The sequence below is a fragment of the Bos grunniens genome, chromosome 14 (assembly GCF_055505025.1).
Source record: "Bos grunniens cultivar Pamir isolate PY7600 chromosome 14, Bosgru_T2T1.0, whole genome shotgun sequence".
Classification (NCBI taxonomy): domain Eukaryota; kingdom Metazoa; phylum Chordata; class Mammalia; order Artiodactyla; family Bovidae; genus Bos; species Bos grunniens.
Window position 1 is genome coordinate 80,609,612 of NC_141178.1, and position 18,881 is coordinate 80,628,492.

The 18,881-nt window shown below is 42.1% G+C and overlaps 1 protein-coding gene across 49 annotated transcripts in view; it reads right to left on the bottom strand.

Moving 5' to 3' along the window:
- Positions 1-18,881, bottom strand: part of PTK2 (protein tyrosine kinase 2) — a 192,950-nt gene that overhangs the window by 84,902 nt on the left and 89,167 nt on the right. For all 49 annotated transcript variants that reach the window (XM_086337508.1, XM_086337504.1, XM_086337498.1 and 46 more), the window contains 3 exons: positions 8,915-8,994; positions 7,865-7,927; positions 822-876 (listed from right to left, as the gene is read on the bottom strand). In XM_086337508.1, the coding sequence (XP_086193634.1) occupies positions 822-876; positions 7,865-7,927; positions 8,915-8,994 (198 nt within the window). The remainder of the gene's footprint in view (positions 1-821; positions 877-7,864; positions 7,928-8,914; positions 8,995-18,881) is intronic.

Consider the following 18,881-nt stretch of genomic DNA (forward strand, 5'->3'; position numbering starts at 1 on the left):
GACTCCCTGGAGGAGGAAATGGCAACCTACTCTAGTATTCACGCCTGGGAAATCCCATGGACAGAGGAGCCTGGCAGGCTATAGTCCATGGGGTCACAAAGTCAGACACAACTGAGCGACTAACACACACACACATATGCACACACACACACACACTGATGTGCTAAAAAGCCACAGCAATCCTACCTACCCTATTTCCTTTGTTGTGGAAATAAGAAACCAGGTCCCAAATCATGAGGCTAGGAAATGGCAGAGCTCCTCTGAGTTGGACTCTAACTTGACACAAAGCTCTATTCTCACAACGCACTCGACCGTGTTCTGGAAGGGCTGGGGAGCCACACATCATATCCCCGATGTCCCCTCCCCTGCGGTGGGAGCTGCAAACAGAGGCAGGAGCTGACATTCTGCAAGAAGTTACTAACAGGAAGGAGCGTCCCCCAGTCAAGAGAAGACAGACCTTCAGAGTGCACGTCTAAGCAAGCAAGCACGCACACACACACAGCAGCACCTGTGGCTCTGCACGTGCTGCTGCTTTACTTCTCTGAGTTGAAACTGAGACTGTGAAGACTGAGTTGATGCATTCACCACTGTGAACACAACGCTCCTGGTTTTGTACTGAGTGCACACACAATCAAGACACAAAACCACGGTTTTCTGGGAGAAAGCTCCACCTTTAAAAGTCTACTTCCCATGAATACGACTAGAGTAACTGTCAGCTTCTTATGTTCAGACTTTTACAGGTAAGAGGGAAGAGCACGTGGCACGGGGGAGGTATCTGCCTAACACGGTCATCTGAGTATGATAAAGACGATGCTAATTACCTTGACTGAATCCAGTAAACTCCTAGGGAAAAACCGCTTTAAACCAACATCTTTCCTGAAATACAGAAAGAAGTGAATTAACAAATGATACCACCAAATCAGCACATATAATGACACTGTTGCAAGAACATAAAGGAAGTTTATTTATCCTTCCACACATTATTCAAGAAGGAAATACATATATTAAAGCTCCAAATGACTGGCATAGTCATGGAACACTTGGGACAAGTAATTTTCTAGATGTGTGCAGAAAACATTGAGACAAGTTGGTTTAGGCAGAAAATGTTTTTGTAACCCTTAACTATTACAAACCCTCTAAATATTGCCTCTTTTACAATGTGTAAATAAACTGCAGTTTTTTGAACACTCTTTGAAAGTTAGCCTTATAAACCTCAATTCCAGCTGGATAATGCTATATTTATACAGAAAGTAGGCTGGCCTGATTAGAAAAAGATTTGAGTTATACCAGGGATGCTTAAATTACCTTAGATTAATCCTAAAATCTGATGATCCTTAAAAATCAACATTAGTCAATGTTTAAAATCTAAGTTTCACACAGAAAGCAAAACAAAAAGAGAAATTAAGTGATTGGCCTAAGGTCAAAAAACTGAACGTGAGGACATGTTGGAAGTCCCAGTGATTTTCTTTAGATCAGGCTACAAAACCAACCATTAATAACAAGTGCCTCACGGCATTCTGACCGAGAAAACAGGTGAGAGAATGGATCCTTCTCACGGGAAAGACTTGAAGGCTAAAGGAGAAGGGGACGACAGAGGATGAGATGATGGGACGGCATCACAGATGGCATATGAATCTGAGCAAACTCTGGGAGACAGTGAAGGACAGAGGAGCCAGATGCAGTCCCATAGGGTCACAAAAAGTCTGACACAACTGAGCAACAACAAAGTTTCTACTTATTGATACTTTGGATATAAGTGAGCCAGGCTTTTTGGCCACTAGGTGGCAATCACGCTAGTAAGATAAAGCAAAGCCTCTGGACATGAAAGATGATCAGGAGACATAGAAGATATAAAAGGATCATGGACAAAAGTGAAATATAAGTATCTTTTACATTAAAAAAATAAAATGAATATAAAATATAAAAAAATAAAACAAGGATGACTTCACCCTTAACTATAAGTGAGCAGGTACTACAAACAAAACCACAGAAAACAAGTCAGAATTTATGTGGTTGACTGCATATCCAAACATTTTAATCCCCTATTTCACACTCTACTAGTTAGAACCTAAACCAGCGAACTCCTTGCTAAGTCCTGGTCTCAGATCTCATATCCTTTTATTATTCTATGACGATGATGGCGATGACGATGTTTAGCACATCCTTACAAAATCCTTGCTCAGCTCCCATGACACACTGTTTACTGGTTTTACTAATCAGCAAATTCACATAACTCTTGGCTTGCCATTCTTCTAATCACTCTTGCTTATAACTTCCCCTTCTTATCTTCTCAGATATGAACAAGGGGAAAGTGTCCACCCAAGTTCTTCCCTCTCTTGCTGCCTCCTAACAAGACAGGAACTTAGCATTCTAAGGATTTCGGAGCTAATCACTATGGGAAGTGGCAAAATAAGCACATAAAAGATAAACTAACACCACAGAGCATTTTCTTCCCTGTTTCCCTTGTCAGGGACTTGCTTTATGCAGAGAGTTCTGCCCTGGAATTTCGGCTTTGCAGAAGGATGGATCTTAATGCCTGGTGGATCTTAAGGGCTGTGACTTAATGCCTGTCGACCTCAGGTGACACCTACGTGTAACATGGGGCCCACTAACTCCTACTGACAACAGTGGTGCTGAGAGGAACGAGGAGGTGTTAGGGACCTAGAACCCTATGGGGGCAGCTTCCTCTCCTCTGGAAATACCACGGTTGCCCCTGCTGTCTGGTGAGAGTCTGGTCTACGTGCCTGACCAGCCGTGGTCTTGAGCAGAGGCAGGTGTGACCTAATGCTGCCGCGAGCGGAATGGGGAAGAACCGGGGACACAGGCAGGTGGGTGAGTGGACAGCAGACTCGGGAGGTGCTCTGGATGCAAAGCAGTGCTCAGGAAAAGGTGATAGGGGAAGGCTGATGCATGGGGACGGGGAAGGCTGATGCATGGAGACGAGGAAGGCCAAGGCCAGCTTTGGGAGGCCCAAGGCTGGAAAAACCTTATTCACACATATTAAGTGAAAGTGAAATTGAAAGTCGCTCAGTCGTATCCAACTCTTTGCATCCCCGTGGACTGTATAGTCCGTGGAATTCTCCAGGCCAGAACACTGGAGTGGGTAGCCTTTCCCTTCTCCAGGGGTTCTTCCCGACCCAGGGAGTGAACCGGGGTCTCCTGCATTGCAGGCGGATTTTTTACCAACTGAGCTATAAGGGAAGCCGTTAAGCTTATTATAAATGAATTCTCATGTCAAGGAATTAATTTGTTTCTCCTTTGGCACTACTTCTGAAAAGATTCAGACCTTGTCTGTTGCTTTAATTAATACTTTGTGGACATCATTCCTCTTAGATTTAAAGCTCAGGCAAAAAAGCAAACCAAAATCAACTTTAAAATATAACTGTAATGCAGATTATCATACAGTATCCCTATCTTATCCTCATCCCCAAACTCTCAAGAACTGAGTATCATTAAGAATACTACTAAGGTCCCTTAACCTCTAAAACGATACCTTACAGTCTTTTACAAATGGATAAATGTTAAAATTCTCTAAGTTTAGGAGAAACTGTCGTTGCTTCCTAACAAACCTCTCACCCTAGGCTACCAGGTGGCATCTATGGATGATGGATGGCTGGCAAGATTCAAGGGGCCTGGCGCCCTGGTGATAAGGAACACTGATTGCCTGGCACAAAGAGAAATAACCTTCTATCCTGGTTAAGCCACTGTCAATCAATTCATGCCAAATCTGTGAGCTTTCCCTTCATCAATATATTATCACAGCCAACTAAAGAAAGCATTAGATCACCAATGACAAGAAGGACAATTAAAAAAGAAATGAAAGCAACGCACCATTAGAATCAACCTCAGCTAATTTTAAATCAATTCACTGAGGAAATAGCAACAGAATATCTAATATTCTGCAAAGTGCCAGAAACACCAGGAGCTCCCTACATCAATACAGCTTACTCTAACAGAGGAGAGACAGTCACACCAACAACTACAGCAAGACACCTTTCTTTAAAGAGCAAACCACTTCATAAGGAAATGAGCAGAACTGAAAAGTTACGTGATTTACTTAAAATACTTGCACAGTACAATTCTGTACTGTGGAGAAGAATCATCGGTACGTAAGTCTTCCTTCTACAATGTTACATTAGGAACCATAATTCTAACACTGTATTATTAGCTTATTTTGGTTTCATCTGTCATCGTTAGCAATGCCATTTTTCAGCTAGATAACAAAACATTTTTCTTAACACATCCCATCTGACTCCTGTCTGTGATTTATAAGAGACATAAGTAAAAGAACCATCTGTGTGCACTCCAGAATGCGCCCTTGCACTGTGAGACCCCAGGAGGCCAAGTTTTGGGGTTGGGAGCTGGGGTTCCCCTCTGCCTACAGAAAAGGCACCATGGTTCTTCCAGAGTGGGAAAGACATAGAAAAAAACACTGATTAACTCTCTGGATGATTTAAAGAAAAAGTACAGAAAGTTTTACATTTCCCACTCTCCAAAGTTGGGCTGATTTTTTTTGCATAATTGAAAATAGCTATTTTGAAATGTGGTAAAGTTGAAGGTTCACTATGTTATAAATTACTGAGATTGTCCATAAATTTTCTGGCAGAAACCAAGAAGCTATATGGACTATTTCAGTTTTTCTCCTTATGGGTAAGGAAAAAGAGAACCCAGAATAAACTAATAAAGAACAAGTAACATTCTGCACTCCTGTATAATTCTTTTCCATACCGAGAAAAAACATTCACACTTCTAAGTGGCTCCAGGCTACTAACAAACACAGTAGAAAGGACGGTGCCGACCGGCCAGACGCCTGGCTACCCATCCCCGGACAGGACTGCCTCAGCGAGCACAGAGCACCACCCCCGGCCTCACCGTGACCACAGCCTTGCACGGGCCTTTCAACGGCCGCAGCAGAAGACAGAACAGAGGAAAGACCACAGTTAGACTAGAGTTGCAAACAGAGTGATGACGCTGTGAAAGGCCTGCACTCAACATCCCGGCAAATTTGGAAAACAGCCGTGGCCACAGTCCTGGAAAAGGTCAGTTTTCTTCCAAACTCAAAGAAAGGCAATGCCAAAGAATGCTCAAACTACCACACAATTGCACTCATCTCACATGCTAGTAAAGTAATGCTCAAAATTCTCCAAGCCAGGCTTCAGCAATACGTGAACCATGAACTTCCACATGTTCAAGTTGGATTTAGAAAAGCCAGAGGAACCAGAGATAAAATTGCCAACATCCACTGGATCATTGTAAAAGCAAGAGAGTTCCAGAAAAACATCTGCTTTATTGACTCTGCCAAAGCCTTTGACTCTGTGGCTGTGGAAAATTCTTCAAGAGACCACCTGACCTGCCTCCTAAGAAATCTGTATGAAGGTCAAGAAACAACAGTTAGAACTGGACAGGGAACAACAGACTGCTTCCAAATCGGGAAAGGAGCATGTCAAGCCTGTATACTGTCACCCTGCTTATTTAACTTATATGCAGAGTACCATCATGAGAAATGCTAGACTGGATGAAGCACAAGCTGGAATCAAGATTGCCGGGAGAAATATCAATAACCTCAGACATGCAGATGACACCACCCTTATAGCAGAAAGTGAAGGAGAACTAAAAAGCCTCTTGATGAAAGTGAAAGAGGAGAGTGAAAAAGTTGGCTTAAAACTCAACATTCAGAAAACTAAGATCATGACATCTGGTCCCATCACTTCATGGCAAATAGATGGGGAAACAATGGAAACAATGACAGAATTTATTTTGGGGGGCTCCAAATTCACGGCAGATGGTGATGGCAGCCATGAAATTAAAAGACGCTTGCTCCCTGGAAGAAAAGTTATGACCCACTTACAGAGCATATTAAAAAGCAGAGACATTACTTTGCCAACAAAGGGCCATCTAGTCAAAGCTATGGTTTTTCCAGTGGTCACGTATGGATGTGAGAGTTGGACTATACAGAAAGCGGAGTGCTGAAGAATTGATGCTTCAAAACTGTGGTGCTGGAGAAGACTTTTGAGAGTCCCTTCGACTGCAAGGAGATCCAACTAGTCCATCCTAAAGGAAATCAGTCCTGAATATTCATTGGAAGGACTGATGCTGAAGCTGAAACTCTTAATACTTTGGCCACCTGATGCGAAGAACTGACTCATTTGAAAAAACCATGATGCTGGGAAAGACTGAAGGGGGGAGGAGAAGGGGATGACAGAGGATGAGATGGTTGGATGGTATCACTGACTGGATGGACAAAAGTTTTAGCAAGCTCCAGGAGTTGGTGATGGTCAAGGAAGCCTGGCATGCTGTAGTCCATGGGGTTCCAAACAGTTTGACACGACTGAGCAACTGAACTGTGAATAGAGTAAAGCTACCCTCCAAGAACAAGGCAAAATAAAGGAAATGACAAGATGACAAAAGCAGAATTTCACCTCCAAAGACACATTAAAAAAGAAATTCTAAAAAATGTGCTTTAAGAAAAAGGGTCCTTTTATTAGAAGACAGGCTGAGCTACAAGACAGAGTCCAGCCAACACAGTGACACAAGCAGGCCGCAGGGCTCCTCCTGACACCCCACAGAGCTGGGGGCGGAAGGCAGCCACAGGCAGGGATGCGGCGCCAGGGCTGAGCAGGCACCGGGACGTCCAGTTGTGCCACTCACGCCCTGGCTCTCACCAGAAGCCCCCATCCCCACCGCCGCTGGAGCCCCCTCAGCAGCCACCTGGGGGCTTCAGGAAGCAGATCGAGACAGTCCAGCCCCCCAAAGTCACTGTCAGATACAGAACACAAAATGGCTGGCATGAAAAGCTTGAAGAAATAAACAGCACAATCCTTATCTGTCCTTATTTAATTTGTTAAGAGGCAGAACATATGGGACATGTGTATCCATAAACACACAACCACAAATATTTAGTACACTATGTTAATATATTAGGTTCAGAAGTCAAGTGATGAATTCCAACTAAAACAAGACAAACTGCTCGGGGTGCTAACTCATTTGTTACAACTGATACAAAAAAGGCACTGCAAGATAACTATCCCAGCTACTACCACAAGCTATCATCTCACACGGTTCTATCTGCTCAAGACTAGTTCCCCAAACATTCACTGCTACTTTTATTTTAAATGAGCATATCTCCCCTGTAAAACCTTGTTTCCAAAATGATGGCAGATTACATTTTCACAGTGTGACACAGCTTGGCTGACCTGCCATGTCAAGTCTTATGGACAGCCTTTCACTTCACTGCAGTAACATCCTCCAAACAGCACAAGAATTTCAGTAATAATATGGCAGGAAAAGGTGCTGGCAAAAAGCTGCACCATCGCTAATGAAAATAAAACTGGAAATAACAAATACCAAAAATTTTTGCTGAATTAATTATCAACAGACAATTTGCAGAACTTTCAGCTTCCCAAGACATAAGCCCCACTTTGTCCTTTATGCATTTTAAACAATCTAACAGTCTAATGCCCACTAATTTCACTACTGGAAAAACGTTCAGTTATCCTAAATACTCTGATACACGAGCAACAAATAACTCCCATATTTTAACTAAGCAAAAAAGAAAAACAAACTTAATAAACTTAGAGACTATAAATAATAAATCAGTATAAATTAGAAGTGAAACTCCATCCCAATATGGTTAAATCTACAGAGACAGAAAAGTTTATTATTTACGTGTTAACAAGCCAAAGACTTGTTAACAAGTCTTAAGACATTTATCAACAAATTTAATGTTCGCTAACCCCATTAATGATTAATGTCATCAAGAATTCAATAATAGATTTTTTTTTAAGTAAAGATAAACTAGTAAAATCTAAGTCTGAAAAACGACTCAGCTCTGAACATGCACGGGCAGACCTAACGCCACACTTACTCCAGCACTTCGTAGTTAGACTTCTTTTCCAGGGCGTTGCCGCGCATCTCCCAGTACGATCGCCTGAAGCAGAGAAGAGAGACACTCACAGATCTGCGTGGAGAGCGTCTGCGATGTTAAATGACTAAAAACTACTGCGCAGCTCAGTCACAAACATTCTGACAGTAAACTACCAGGAAACAATAGACTTGAGTCTCCACATTACTCGTCCTCCATTAGGCAGCAGCAATCAGCTAACACACTGAAGGAAAGGGTCCAAGTTCGCTTTCCAAGAGAAAACTGTAAAGGAGACCAGTGAGAGACGGCTTCCCCCCCCTCCCCCCCGCCGCCCCTGGGATATATAATTAAGGTTGAAAACAAATGTTCATGAAGCTGCTGGCACTTATACTTAATGATCTGTGGGTCTTACAGGAACTGTTATTTCATAACTTTATACAATATAAAAAACAGGGATCTCCTGGGAAAAGTATCACTGTTTTGAGTACACATAATCAAGTTTTAGCTAATTTAACCAACTCATCTTAAACTGGCAGCCTGGGGTAAATTTTAATTAAAATCATAGCTGACAAAGGTAGAAATATTCTTTTATTCAAAGTTTAAAATGGTGGCACAGAATACATGACAAATGCTAACAGAAATAAGAAATGCATTCTCAGCTTCCCATTCCCCACAATGGTAGCCATTAGACGCAGGTGATGGTTCACGTTCAAGTTTAAAGCAGTAAAGCTGCACGTCTGAGTACTCAGTGTCCGCCTCAGCTAGTGGCTGGCACGGGGATCTCAGACACTTCCTTCATCACAAAAGGTTCTCCTGGGGAGCTCAGCCTTAGACTTGCTTACACACTTGTGCTCTTATCATTCCATTCTAACTATCATGAAATATCATCTTAAAAGATTCTAGAATTAGCAACTTAACCTAATTCAGAATATTCTTAAATTTTACCAAAGTTTTTATTATTTTATTGATAATCTTTACGAGGAAAAGGAAAATACCTAGAAATAAAGGAAAACATTGCTGAATAAAGACCTTGATGTCTAGTCATCTTCTTACCGTATTTCTAGACAACCCAACTTCAGTGCAATGTCCTGGTCCACTTGGTCAGCGATCTCTAACATATAATCGCTCTTCACCTACAACAGAAAGGAATGGGTACAACAGTGTCACTGTAAGAGTATGCTGCAGACCTAGTAAATGTGTGCGGGCATCGTCCCCACACTTCATACGCACTGTGTCCATAATGACCCCTGATGCTGGGTGTACAATGAGCAATGTCAGAGAACAGTGAGTCAGTCTTCTATTATGAAGAACTTTTATCACCCATGAGCACTTGAACGTCATCCGAATCACGGAACATCAAGCGGTTCTCTGTACCCTCTCATGTTGTTGAAGGTCCCTTTCCATGCAAACTTGTGTTCAAATTTTCTGAACTCAGACTGCAGCCCCAGCAGCATTTCTGGACCTCAACACAGGAGCAAGGAAATCTGACACTGTTTCAAAATCCATTGAATCCTGCAACTGACATGCTTCCACCTAACCATCAACTGTAACTCGTGAACCTGGTGCTTGAAGTGGGACATAAAGAGAAGGCTCTAACAGAAAGTGACAGCTGTCTTCCGAGCAATGACTATGAGGGACTGAGGTCAGTATCTGAGGGTGCTTATCAGTGTGAAAGTATTTTCAAAGATGAGACACGTAAAATCTCACAGACAAGCATCAGGAGACCAACATCTGCAACTGACTTTGATGGCAGAGAGCACTCATTTTGAACCTCAGTTAAGTGAAATGTTACTTCTCCCCTCACAAGGAACTCATTCTTCTCGTTAGTAGGCCTATCTTACAAATAACTGCACTCCATTATTAAATTATGAATATCACCAGTACAGAACTCAGTGTAAATCAGTCTTGTCTCGTTACACAAGTATTTCAGGATACCCTCCACTTTGCCTCTTGAGCCTCAATCCTAAAACATTCACCTCTGGCCCTTTCCAGAAAAAAAAGAGTGCTGATCTCTGCTCTAGGAAAAATTCCAAAGATCCTCTTCCTCTACGACTGCTACCCAGCCTGTCAGTTCACCTGCTCAAAAGATTTCTACTCCCCAGTTAACTACTCCGTCCACTTCGTACTGACAGTTCATCATGATAAGTCCCCTTGAGAAGACCCCCAGCTCCCCAACCTCCCTTACCCCTTCACTTTAACTGCTTGGTAAAAACAGCAAACACTGAAGCCCACCGCCCTCTCCCTCTGCACACTTACTGCTGAGCAACTAGAGAAGCCCTGCTGTGTGTTTGGCTTTAAATTCATGATGACAGACCTCAAATGGCACAAGAAACTGCCTGGAAGCTCTGCGATGCCTGCCCATGAAGCTTGGCAACACACAGATGCGTATTTTCTCCAGTCAACCTGCCACATCCCTTTCTTAAAGATAAAATGAAAGTCTTCTCTTTAAAGCTCCAGCACCTAGAACCTGAGGGGCGGCTGTGCTCACCTACTCACGCCTTCTCCCAGGACGGGAGCGAGGCCGGCTCAGCCAGCAGCAGGCAGCCACCTGGCTCTGATCTAAACACCATTTCTTCTGAAACCTCTGCTCTGTTTTCTGCCTTAGCACCCACACCTGGGTAGTCGAGAAATACTGACTGACTGAAGAGAGAACCCATGAATGAAAGAATAAAGTCATCAAACTGGGATGTGGATACCTCTGTGTGTGAATGCTATTTTCCATGAAAGAGTTACAAGCATTGATCATTTCTGTTCCTTATACATAGCAGGCACTTAATGATGCCTACTATGATTCAATGGAATGAATCAATGGAAATGAATTACTCAACATCTCACTAAAGTAAGTAAAAAGCTTTGATTCTAGAATCACTCTATTTACACTTCAGCTGGCTTCTTCTATACAGCAAAAAATAAGTCTGAATTCATAAAGAGTTTTATTACTGAACACAAAAAAATGAAGAGATAAAAACAGTATCTATGTGAGTTAGAGAGACACCACAGTTGTTCAGAGCGACGTGTTCACTGGGCTCTCAGCTTACGGTTTGGTGCACACCTGGAAGCAACCACAGCAGAGCATCAACTGCACGCTGAAGAAAACACATGGTTACAAAACTGCCTTAAGATAAATCACTAGGACTTTCAAACGCTATTCAAAGGTGGGAAAGTGTAATCACATGTTTTATTCATTCATCAAAAGCACACTCATATTAGTTGGAAAAAAAACAGAGGGAAAATTACTTCAACCATCTTTATGGAAAACCCCTTTATGTACAAACATGACTTGAAACTTCTGAGAGTTGTTTTTCCTACAGCAATGACCTACTACTCTTGACTGAGAGCTGCGTGCCCACGGCCTGAGGTCCGTTTGAGTCTGTGTTCTCTGCAAGGCGTGCTGATCCACGTGGAATGAGCCATCTCAGAAGAGCCTCCCCCTTCCCCAGCTCCAGAGGGTGTGTTCTCTGAACCACTGTGCACATCACAACCTGATGCTGTGTGCTCGTGAAATTTTCTGCAAGACGTAGGGTTTTTAACACTCAGTGCTCATTTCTTTACAAAGCATTTCTTGACTAACTTTCATCTCCTACTAACTACCGGCAGAATTCATTGCTTTCTTTTGTGAAATAAGTGCAATTCACTGAAGATTTACATGTGTGTGATATATACTTGCTTCGAGTAAAGATACTCATTGCCACGTCAGATAGACTTATGTATGACTCTCATTTAATCTTCAGAGCATCACTGTGAGCAGGACAGTACTATAATCCCCAATTTAGAGCCTTAGAAAGGGCCTAAGAAGACTGACGGTGACAGCAGAGGTACTGTGTTATATTCAGGGGCTAGGTAGTACGCTGTTTTAGATTCATTATTTGTAGTCTGTACAATGACTCTTTCTTAAGACAGGCTTTGGTCCTATTTTATACATGAAGACCAGAAAACTTAATTACTCAAAATTAATGTACTCAAGGTCACACAGCAAGCATTAAAGTTAAAACTCAAAACCCATCCACTGACCCTCACTACTCAAGGTGCAGTGTGTACCTACACCTCCTTGTGAACTCTGAGAAAGTGCAGACATTCTCCACCAGAAGGAAGATTAATGACCAGTGAGGACCACAGCGCATCGCCCCGGTAGCCCAGAGTCTAACACAATGGCTTCACACGATCTCCTACTCCATCTTACCCCTTGCTTTCCATCGTGTTCTCCTCTTATACCACGGATTACTACTGTTTACGAACTCCAAATCCAGCAAATTTGCAAGTTTTTTCCAAGCAAAGACCTTTCAAAGTTGTTTACTGTATTAAATTGTTTCCATGTTGATGTCAATTTCCTACTTAAAAAACAGGATGTATCTGGACTTCCTTCTGTGGGCAAGTATTATATTTACATTCATGAGCTTTTTCATCTTATTAAGCACAGGTTTTACTATAAAAACCTCTCACATTACTAATAAAAAATTCTAATCCTATGCTATGCTAAGTCACTTCAGTCGTGTCCGCCTCTGTGCGACCCCGTAGACGGCAGCCCACCAGGCTCCCCCGTCCCTGGGATTCTCCAGGCAAGAACACTGGAGTGGGTTGCCATTTCCTTCTCCAATGCATGAAAGTAAAAAGTGAAAGTGAAGTCGCTCAGTCGTGTCCGACTCTTAGCGACCCCATGGATTGCAGCCTACCAGGCTCCTCCATCCATGGGATTTTCCAGGCAAGAGTACTGGAGTGGGGTGCCATTGCCTTCTCCATCTAATCCTAAATTACTCCATGATTTATTTCATGCGCCACATCAATGCTTTGACTACCTCATGAGATTTTTTTTGGTCTTATTTTGGTCTCTTCTGAATGCTTTGTCAGCTACATGAATTTATCACACAGACCTGAAAGTCCTCAGTGGCGTGTGTAAAGAAGATGGGGCCGAGGGCAGACCAACGTGCAGAGAACCATCACTGCCTGCTGCACATCACCATTCATACGCTACGCCACCTGAGAGATCCCAGGTCGTCAGCCAAGTTGGCTCAACCGTCAAGCACTCCTCCCTGTGTTCTTCCAGTTCGAAGGGTGGAGAGTCTGCGTACAAAGGAACTCAAAGGCAGTTCTCAACTAAAACAAATTCTTTGATCTTTCTCTTCAATACATAAGCTTAAAAAATATATAAAGAAGTATGCTATCTTATAAGTCAAATGCTTTTTCAACAACTCACTAAGTCATTTCACATAGCATTTATTAATAATAGGTAGTCGTTTAAAGGCAAGCTAAAAATACCCGCAGGGAAGAGTGACTGATCGAATAATCATTTCTGCTTCCTATTTGTAAAGTCTTATATAGAGAAGATACACAAAAAAATATGGGTTGAATAGTATTGGGTTGGCCAAAAAAGTGCTTCAGTTTTAAACTAAAACTAAAAGACACATTTTCATTCTCACCAAGAACTTCATTGAACAGCATATTCACCCTTTTATTTCACAAACTTGTGCCGTTTTTCAAGCACCTTCATAATTCCATCTTCCCAAAACTTTTTACCTTTTTGTGCAAAGAACTGTTCCAGGTGCCTTTTACAGTCTTTCAGGGAATTAAAATTTTTTCAATAAGGGAATTTTGTAAAGACTGAAATAAATGGAAATCAATGGAAATGCAATGTCTGGTGAATACGGTAGATGAATGAGAACTTCCAGCCAAGTTGTAACAGTTTTTGCCTGGTCATTAAGAAACACGCAGTCTTGTGTTACCCTGATGGAAGATTATGCATTTTCTGTTGACTAATTCTGGTTGCTTTTTGTCCAATGCTGCTTTCAGTTGGTCTAACTAGGAGTAGTACTTGTTGGAATTAATTATTTGGTTTTCTAGAAGAAGCCCATAATAGAAGACTCCCTTCTAATTCCACCATATATAAAACTTCACCTTCTTTAGATGAAGACTGGCCTTTAGTGTGGTTGATGATGTTTCACTGCGCATGCCCCATGATCTTGTCCATTCCACATTATTGTACAGTGTCTACTTTTCATCACCCATCACAATTTGTTTTAAAAATGGAACACTTTCATTACACGGAGAGAACTGCACGTGGAAATACGGTCAAGGAGGTTACTTTTGCTTAATTTACGTGGAACCCGAACGAACCCGAACACAAAGTGATGAACGTAACTGAGCTGGTACAACTGACTTTAAATGCTTGATTTGGATATTTTGAGTATGCTAGCTAACTCCCATGTGGTATAACATTGATTGCTCACAAATAATGTCTTGATTTAATCACCATCAACTTCAACTGGTCTACTCGACCGTGGAGCACTGTCCAGCGAGAAACCTCTAGCAAGAAACTTCACAAGCCACTTGTGACACCTTCAATCAGCCATAGCATCTTCTCCAGACACTGAACAAATTTTTTTCTGCACTTCAGTTGCATTTTTACCTTTCTTGAAATAATAAAGCATAACATGCTGAAAATGTTGTTTTTTTCTTCTATATTCAATATTAAAATGGGTACACAAAAATTCACCAATTTGGTTATCTTTTTTTAAATGCATGCTGATATGATAGCTGTCACATATAACATAACAAAACTTTTTTGAATGAAGTTAAACACTACTAAGTGCTACTAGAGCCATCTTATGGAAAAAACCAAATGAACCTTTTGGCCAACCCAATATAAGCATGACAGAGTTTACCTAACGACAACGATAAAACTTTGTTAATCACCAAAAACAGGAGTGGAAAAACAGGGAAAAAATGTACGTTATTAAATCTACTTAAAGACGTACAGAAAATACATCTTCTAATGAGTCAGACTTAGACTTCTATTTAATTTTAACTTCTTTCTGGAACAGGACAGCTGATAATTGCCACATTGAACATTTCACGTTTTAAAATAAAATTTCCCACTTGCAGCTGCCATTTCAAAATGTTTTAACTGACAGAAAGCTTTACAGCCAAGAAAGTACAGTTAACAAAATCATTTCTGATAATTATCTGAATAAAAATGTGTAAAAACTAAAAATTGGAGTAAAAATATCAGAAAGGTTGATCAACAAAACAAGTGTGTCTTGGCCCCTCACACCTTTCTGCAGTTTAGGTTCTAAACCATAAAATTACCATAAAGCTTCCCACTGCAACTCTTCTTGCCAAATAAGCCACGAGTTCTGTTACCTTTAATGTTTTCTAAGAGCCACTAAATGGATACACTCATTTTAAATCTTAACATACTTGTAGGAAGAAACAGTGACAACAGACGCAGGCATCTCAGAAGCTCAAAGTGTCAGCGGTGCCAAATGGGTCCGACATGACATCAGCATTGTTGATGCAAACCTAGTTAATATAACAACTTCTTGACCGAACAGGGACATGGCCCTTCAAACTAATGGCCACCACAATTTGCAAAAGGTTGCCAGTCAAATACACTTTTAACAAGTCAGAGAAATAAAGAAGAATAAAATGTTATGTGGCAAAGGAAAAACTCAAATTCAAGGCAAAACATACTTTCGTGCTTTATAATAAGTCATCAGCTTTGGCATCAAAAAATTATTTGTTTAGGAATAAACAATAAAAAAATCAGAGAATCTCTGGCGGGGTTCGGCATCCACACGTCCAGCGCAGGGGCACGAGCTTGACCCCTGGTCAGGCAACTAAGATCCCATATGCCATGCCATGCAGCCAAGAAAACTTATTTTTTCAGACTCCTGCTCTACAGTGAACAGGGTTATAACAAGATTCTAGTTTATTTTTAGAGTGTGCTGATTAATATCTTTCAGAATGTTCTAAAATGGGTCAAAGCACACAGTGGCTCATTTGTGATATGTCTCACTTGTAGTCACGTTTAGGACATCTTTAAATGTAACCGTGTGCATCCACAGACTGATCTCCCACCAGGAAAGCGGCACTCTACGTCCACTGACACGTCGCTTTCCTCACGACTCCACCCAAAATAAGGGGCGTGATGAGCAGGGGCTTGGGCAAGGCTTCAAAACAGGAATAATAAAATTACAGTAGTTTATTACAAGCTTTCTTTCTCTTTCATGGGATGGAACTGATACAGAGAAAATCTTAACATAATTCTTTTCTTTCTATTCTGATAAAAGAGCCAAAATAATAATAAATGATAAAGAAAAACCAGACCACCTGACCTGCCTCTTGAGAAACCTGTATGCAGGTCAGGAAGCAATCGTTAGAACTGGACATGGAACAACAGACTAGTTCTAAATCAGGAAAGGAGTTCGTCAAGCCTGTATATTGTCACCCTGCTTATTTAACTTATATGCAGAGTACATCATGAGAAACGCTGGGCTGGATGAAGCACAAGCTGGAATCAAGATTGCCAGGAGAAATATCAATAACCTGAGATATCCAGATGACACCACCCTTATGGCACAAAGTGAAGAAGAACTAAAAAGCCTCTTGATGAAAGTGAAAGAGGAGAGTGAAAAAGTTAGCTTAAAGCTCAGCTTTCAGAAAACTAAGATCATGGCATCTGGTTCCATCACTTCATGGTAAATAGATAGGGAAACAATGGAAACAGTGACAGACTTTATTTTGGGGGGCTCCAAAATCACTGCAGATGATGACTGCAGCCATCATTGTAAATTAAGAGAAATTAAGAGAAATTAAGAGATGCTTGCTCCTTGGAAGAAAAGCCATGACCAAAGTAGACAGCATATTAAAAAGCAGAGACATTACTTTGCAAACAAAGGGCCATCTAGTCAAGGCTATGGTTTTTCCAATGGTCATGCATGGATGTGAGAGTTGGACTATAAAGAAAGCGGAATGCCAAAGCACTGATGCTTTTGAACTCTGGTGTTGGAGAAGACTCTTGAGAGTCCCTTGGACAGTAAAGAGATCCAACCAATCCACCCTATAGGAGATCAGTCCTAAATACTCATTGGAAGAACTGATGTTGAAGCTGAAACACCAATAATTTGGCCACCTGATGTGAAGAACTGACTCATTTGAAAAGACCCTGATGCTGGGAAAGATTGAAGGTGGGAGGAGAAGGGGATGACAGAGGATGAAATGGTTGGATGGCATCACCGACTCAATGGACATGAGTCTGAGTAAGCTCTGGGATGGACAGAGAGGGCTGGTGTGCTGCAGTCCATGGGGTCAGAAAAAGTCAGGCATGACTGAGCGAATGAACTGAACTGAAATAAACTGAATTCTTTTAAAACACAATAACAAAAAACACTCAGAAGTGTTCACTATTTCCCAGTGTAGACCCTAAAGATTCCCACACGTGAAGTTCAACAAAATACCAGGTTCATAAAACACATGCAAGAAAACACGCCACTGTGAATAAGAGTCAGCACAGCTCACACAACGGTCCCAATTTCCTGTTTGTTACTGACATGTGCCCATGAGCACCCTTGCACATACGCACACAGGTGCATCTTATTTCTTTAGAATGAATCCTCCGAAGTGGAATTATTAGTTCCAATCTTATGAAACTGCCAGTATGCAACTTAACTTACAAAACTGTCAATGTCAATGGTGTCACATACAAATCTGAATCTATTTAAAGCTCTTGGTATTCTTGCCAATTCATTAGTTCCGACAAATCATAGCGTTTTTCTTTTTTCTTCCATCTTGGTAATTTCGGCACATCTACCTAGCCCCACGTAGCATCAGTTAAGCCTGATCCACGGGTCGAGATGAGAAGTAACACCGGCCATCAACACAGGAAAGGGGCATTAGCTTCTATTTTCCTGTAAATCACAGGTACTTGGTAGGACATTATAAAAGCATACATGAAACAAAAGAATTCTCAGGATCTTCCCGACCCAGGGACTGAACTCAGGTCTCCTGCATTGCAGGCAGATTCTTTACCATCTGAGCCACCTGGGACTAGACTAATTATTAGGATGAAAGTGAAAGTCGCTCAGTCGTGTCCAACTCTTTGTGATCCCATGGACTATACAGTCCATGGAATTCTCCAGGGCAGAATACCGGAGTGGGTAGCCGTTCCCTTCTCCAGGGGATCTTCCCAACCCAGGGATCGAAACCAGGCCTCCAGCACTGCAGGAGGATTCTTTACCAACTGAGCTATCCTGTGGCTCAGTTGGTAAAGAATCCGCCTGCAATGCGGGAGACCCCAATTCAACACCTGGGTCAGGAAGATTGGCTGGAGAAGGCATACACTACTCACTCCAGTGTTCTTGGGCTTCCCTGTGGCTCAGCTGGTAAAGAACCCGCCCACAATGCAGAAGACCTGGGTTCAATCCCTGGGTTAGGAAGATCCCCTGGAGAAGAGAAAGGCCACCCACACTCCAGTATTCTGGCCTGGAGAATTCCACGGGCTGCATAGTCCATGGGGTTGCAAAGAGTTGGACACGACTGAGCGACTTTACTTCACCTCAGGCTGAAGAGAAACTCTAGGAATGGATGAAAGCAGAGGGGGGTGGTGGGGCGGGAAGGTGTGCATGCGGAGCACACGGGCAGGACGAGGTGTGTCCCATCCCACAGCAAGTTGCGCACACTCAGATCGGGACTCATGCGTGATGTGCTGAGTCCTCAAAGCTGGGTCCTGTCTACAAACCGGAACTCCAGGGTGGCAGACAGTAGGGTCTCATTTCATCAACATAAAGACTCTCTTCAGGAGGTGTCATATACCCCGTGAAGAAACTCATGGAGGCACCTGGCATCATGGAGCTGTGACATGTATGACCGGCACGGCACACCTCCAAGACGCCTCACACCCCTCGGGCTTTACAGGGACCACTCACCTGAGTCACAGAGACTGCACTGAGACACGTCCCATCAGTAAAGGAAAATCTGGGATAGGCCGGCGCGGGTGCTAGCTTTTAATCATATACACAGAAGCAAAGGCTTCTGAAAGGAAAAACTAGGACAACCTAGTAACAGTGTGAAAGGAACAAAAACATTGCTGACTTTCAGGTTAGCCTAGAAATTATAAAAAGGAATAACTGAGAGCTATTTAGGCCCGTCTCAGGCATCCTGGAATCAATGTCACTGAAGTAGTCACAGATGCCTTCAGTGGGTGGATTAATTTTTCAAAGAAATTACACCAGTGATTCAAATCATCTAC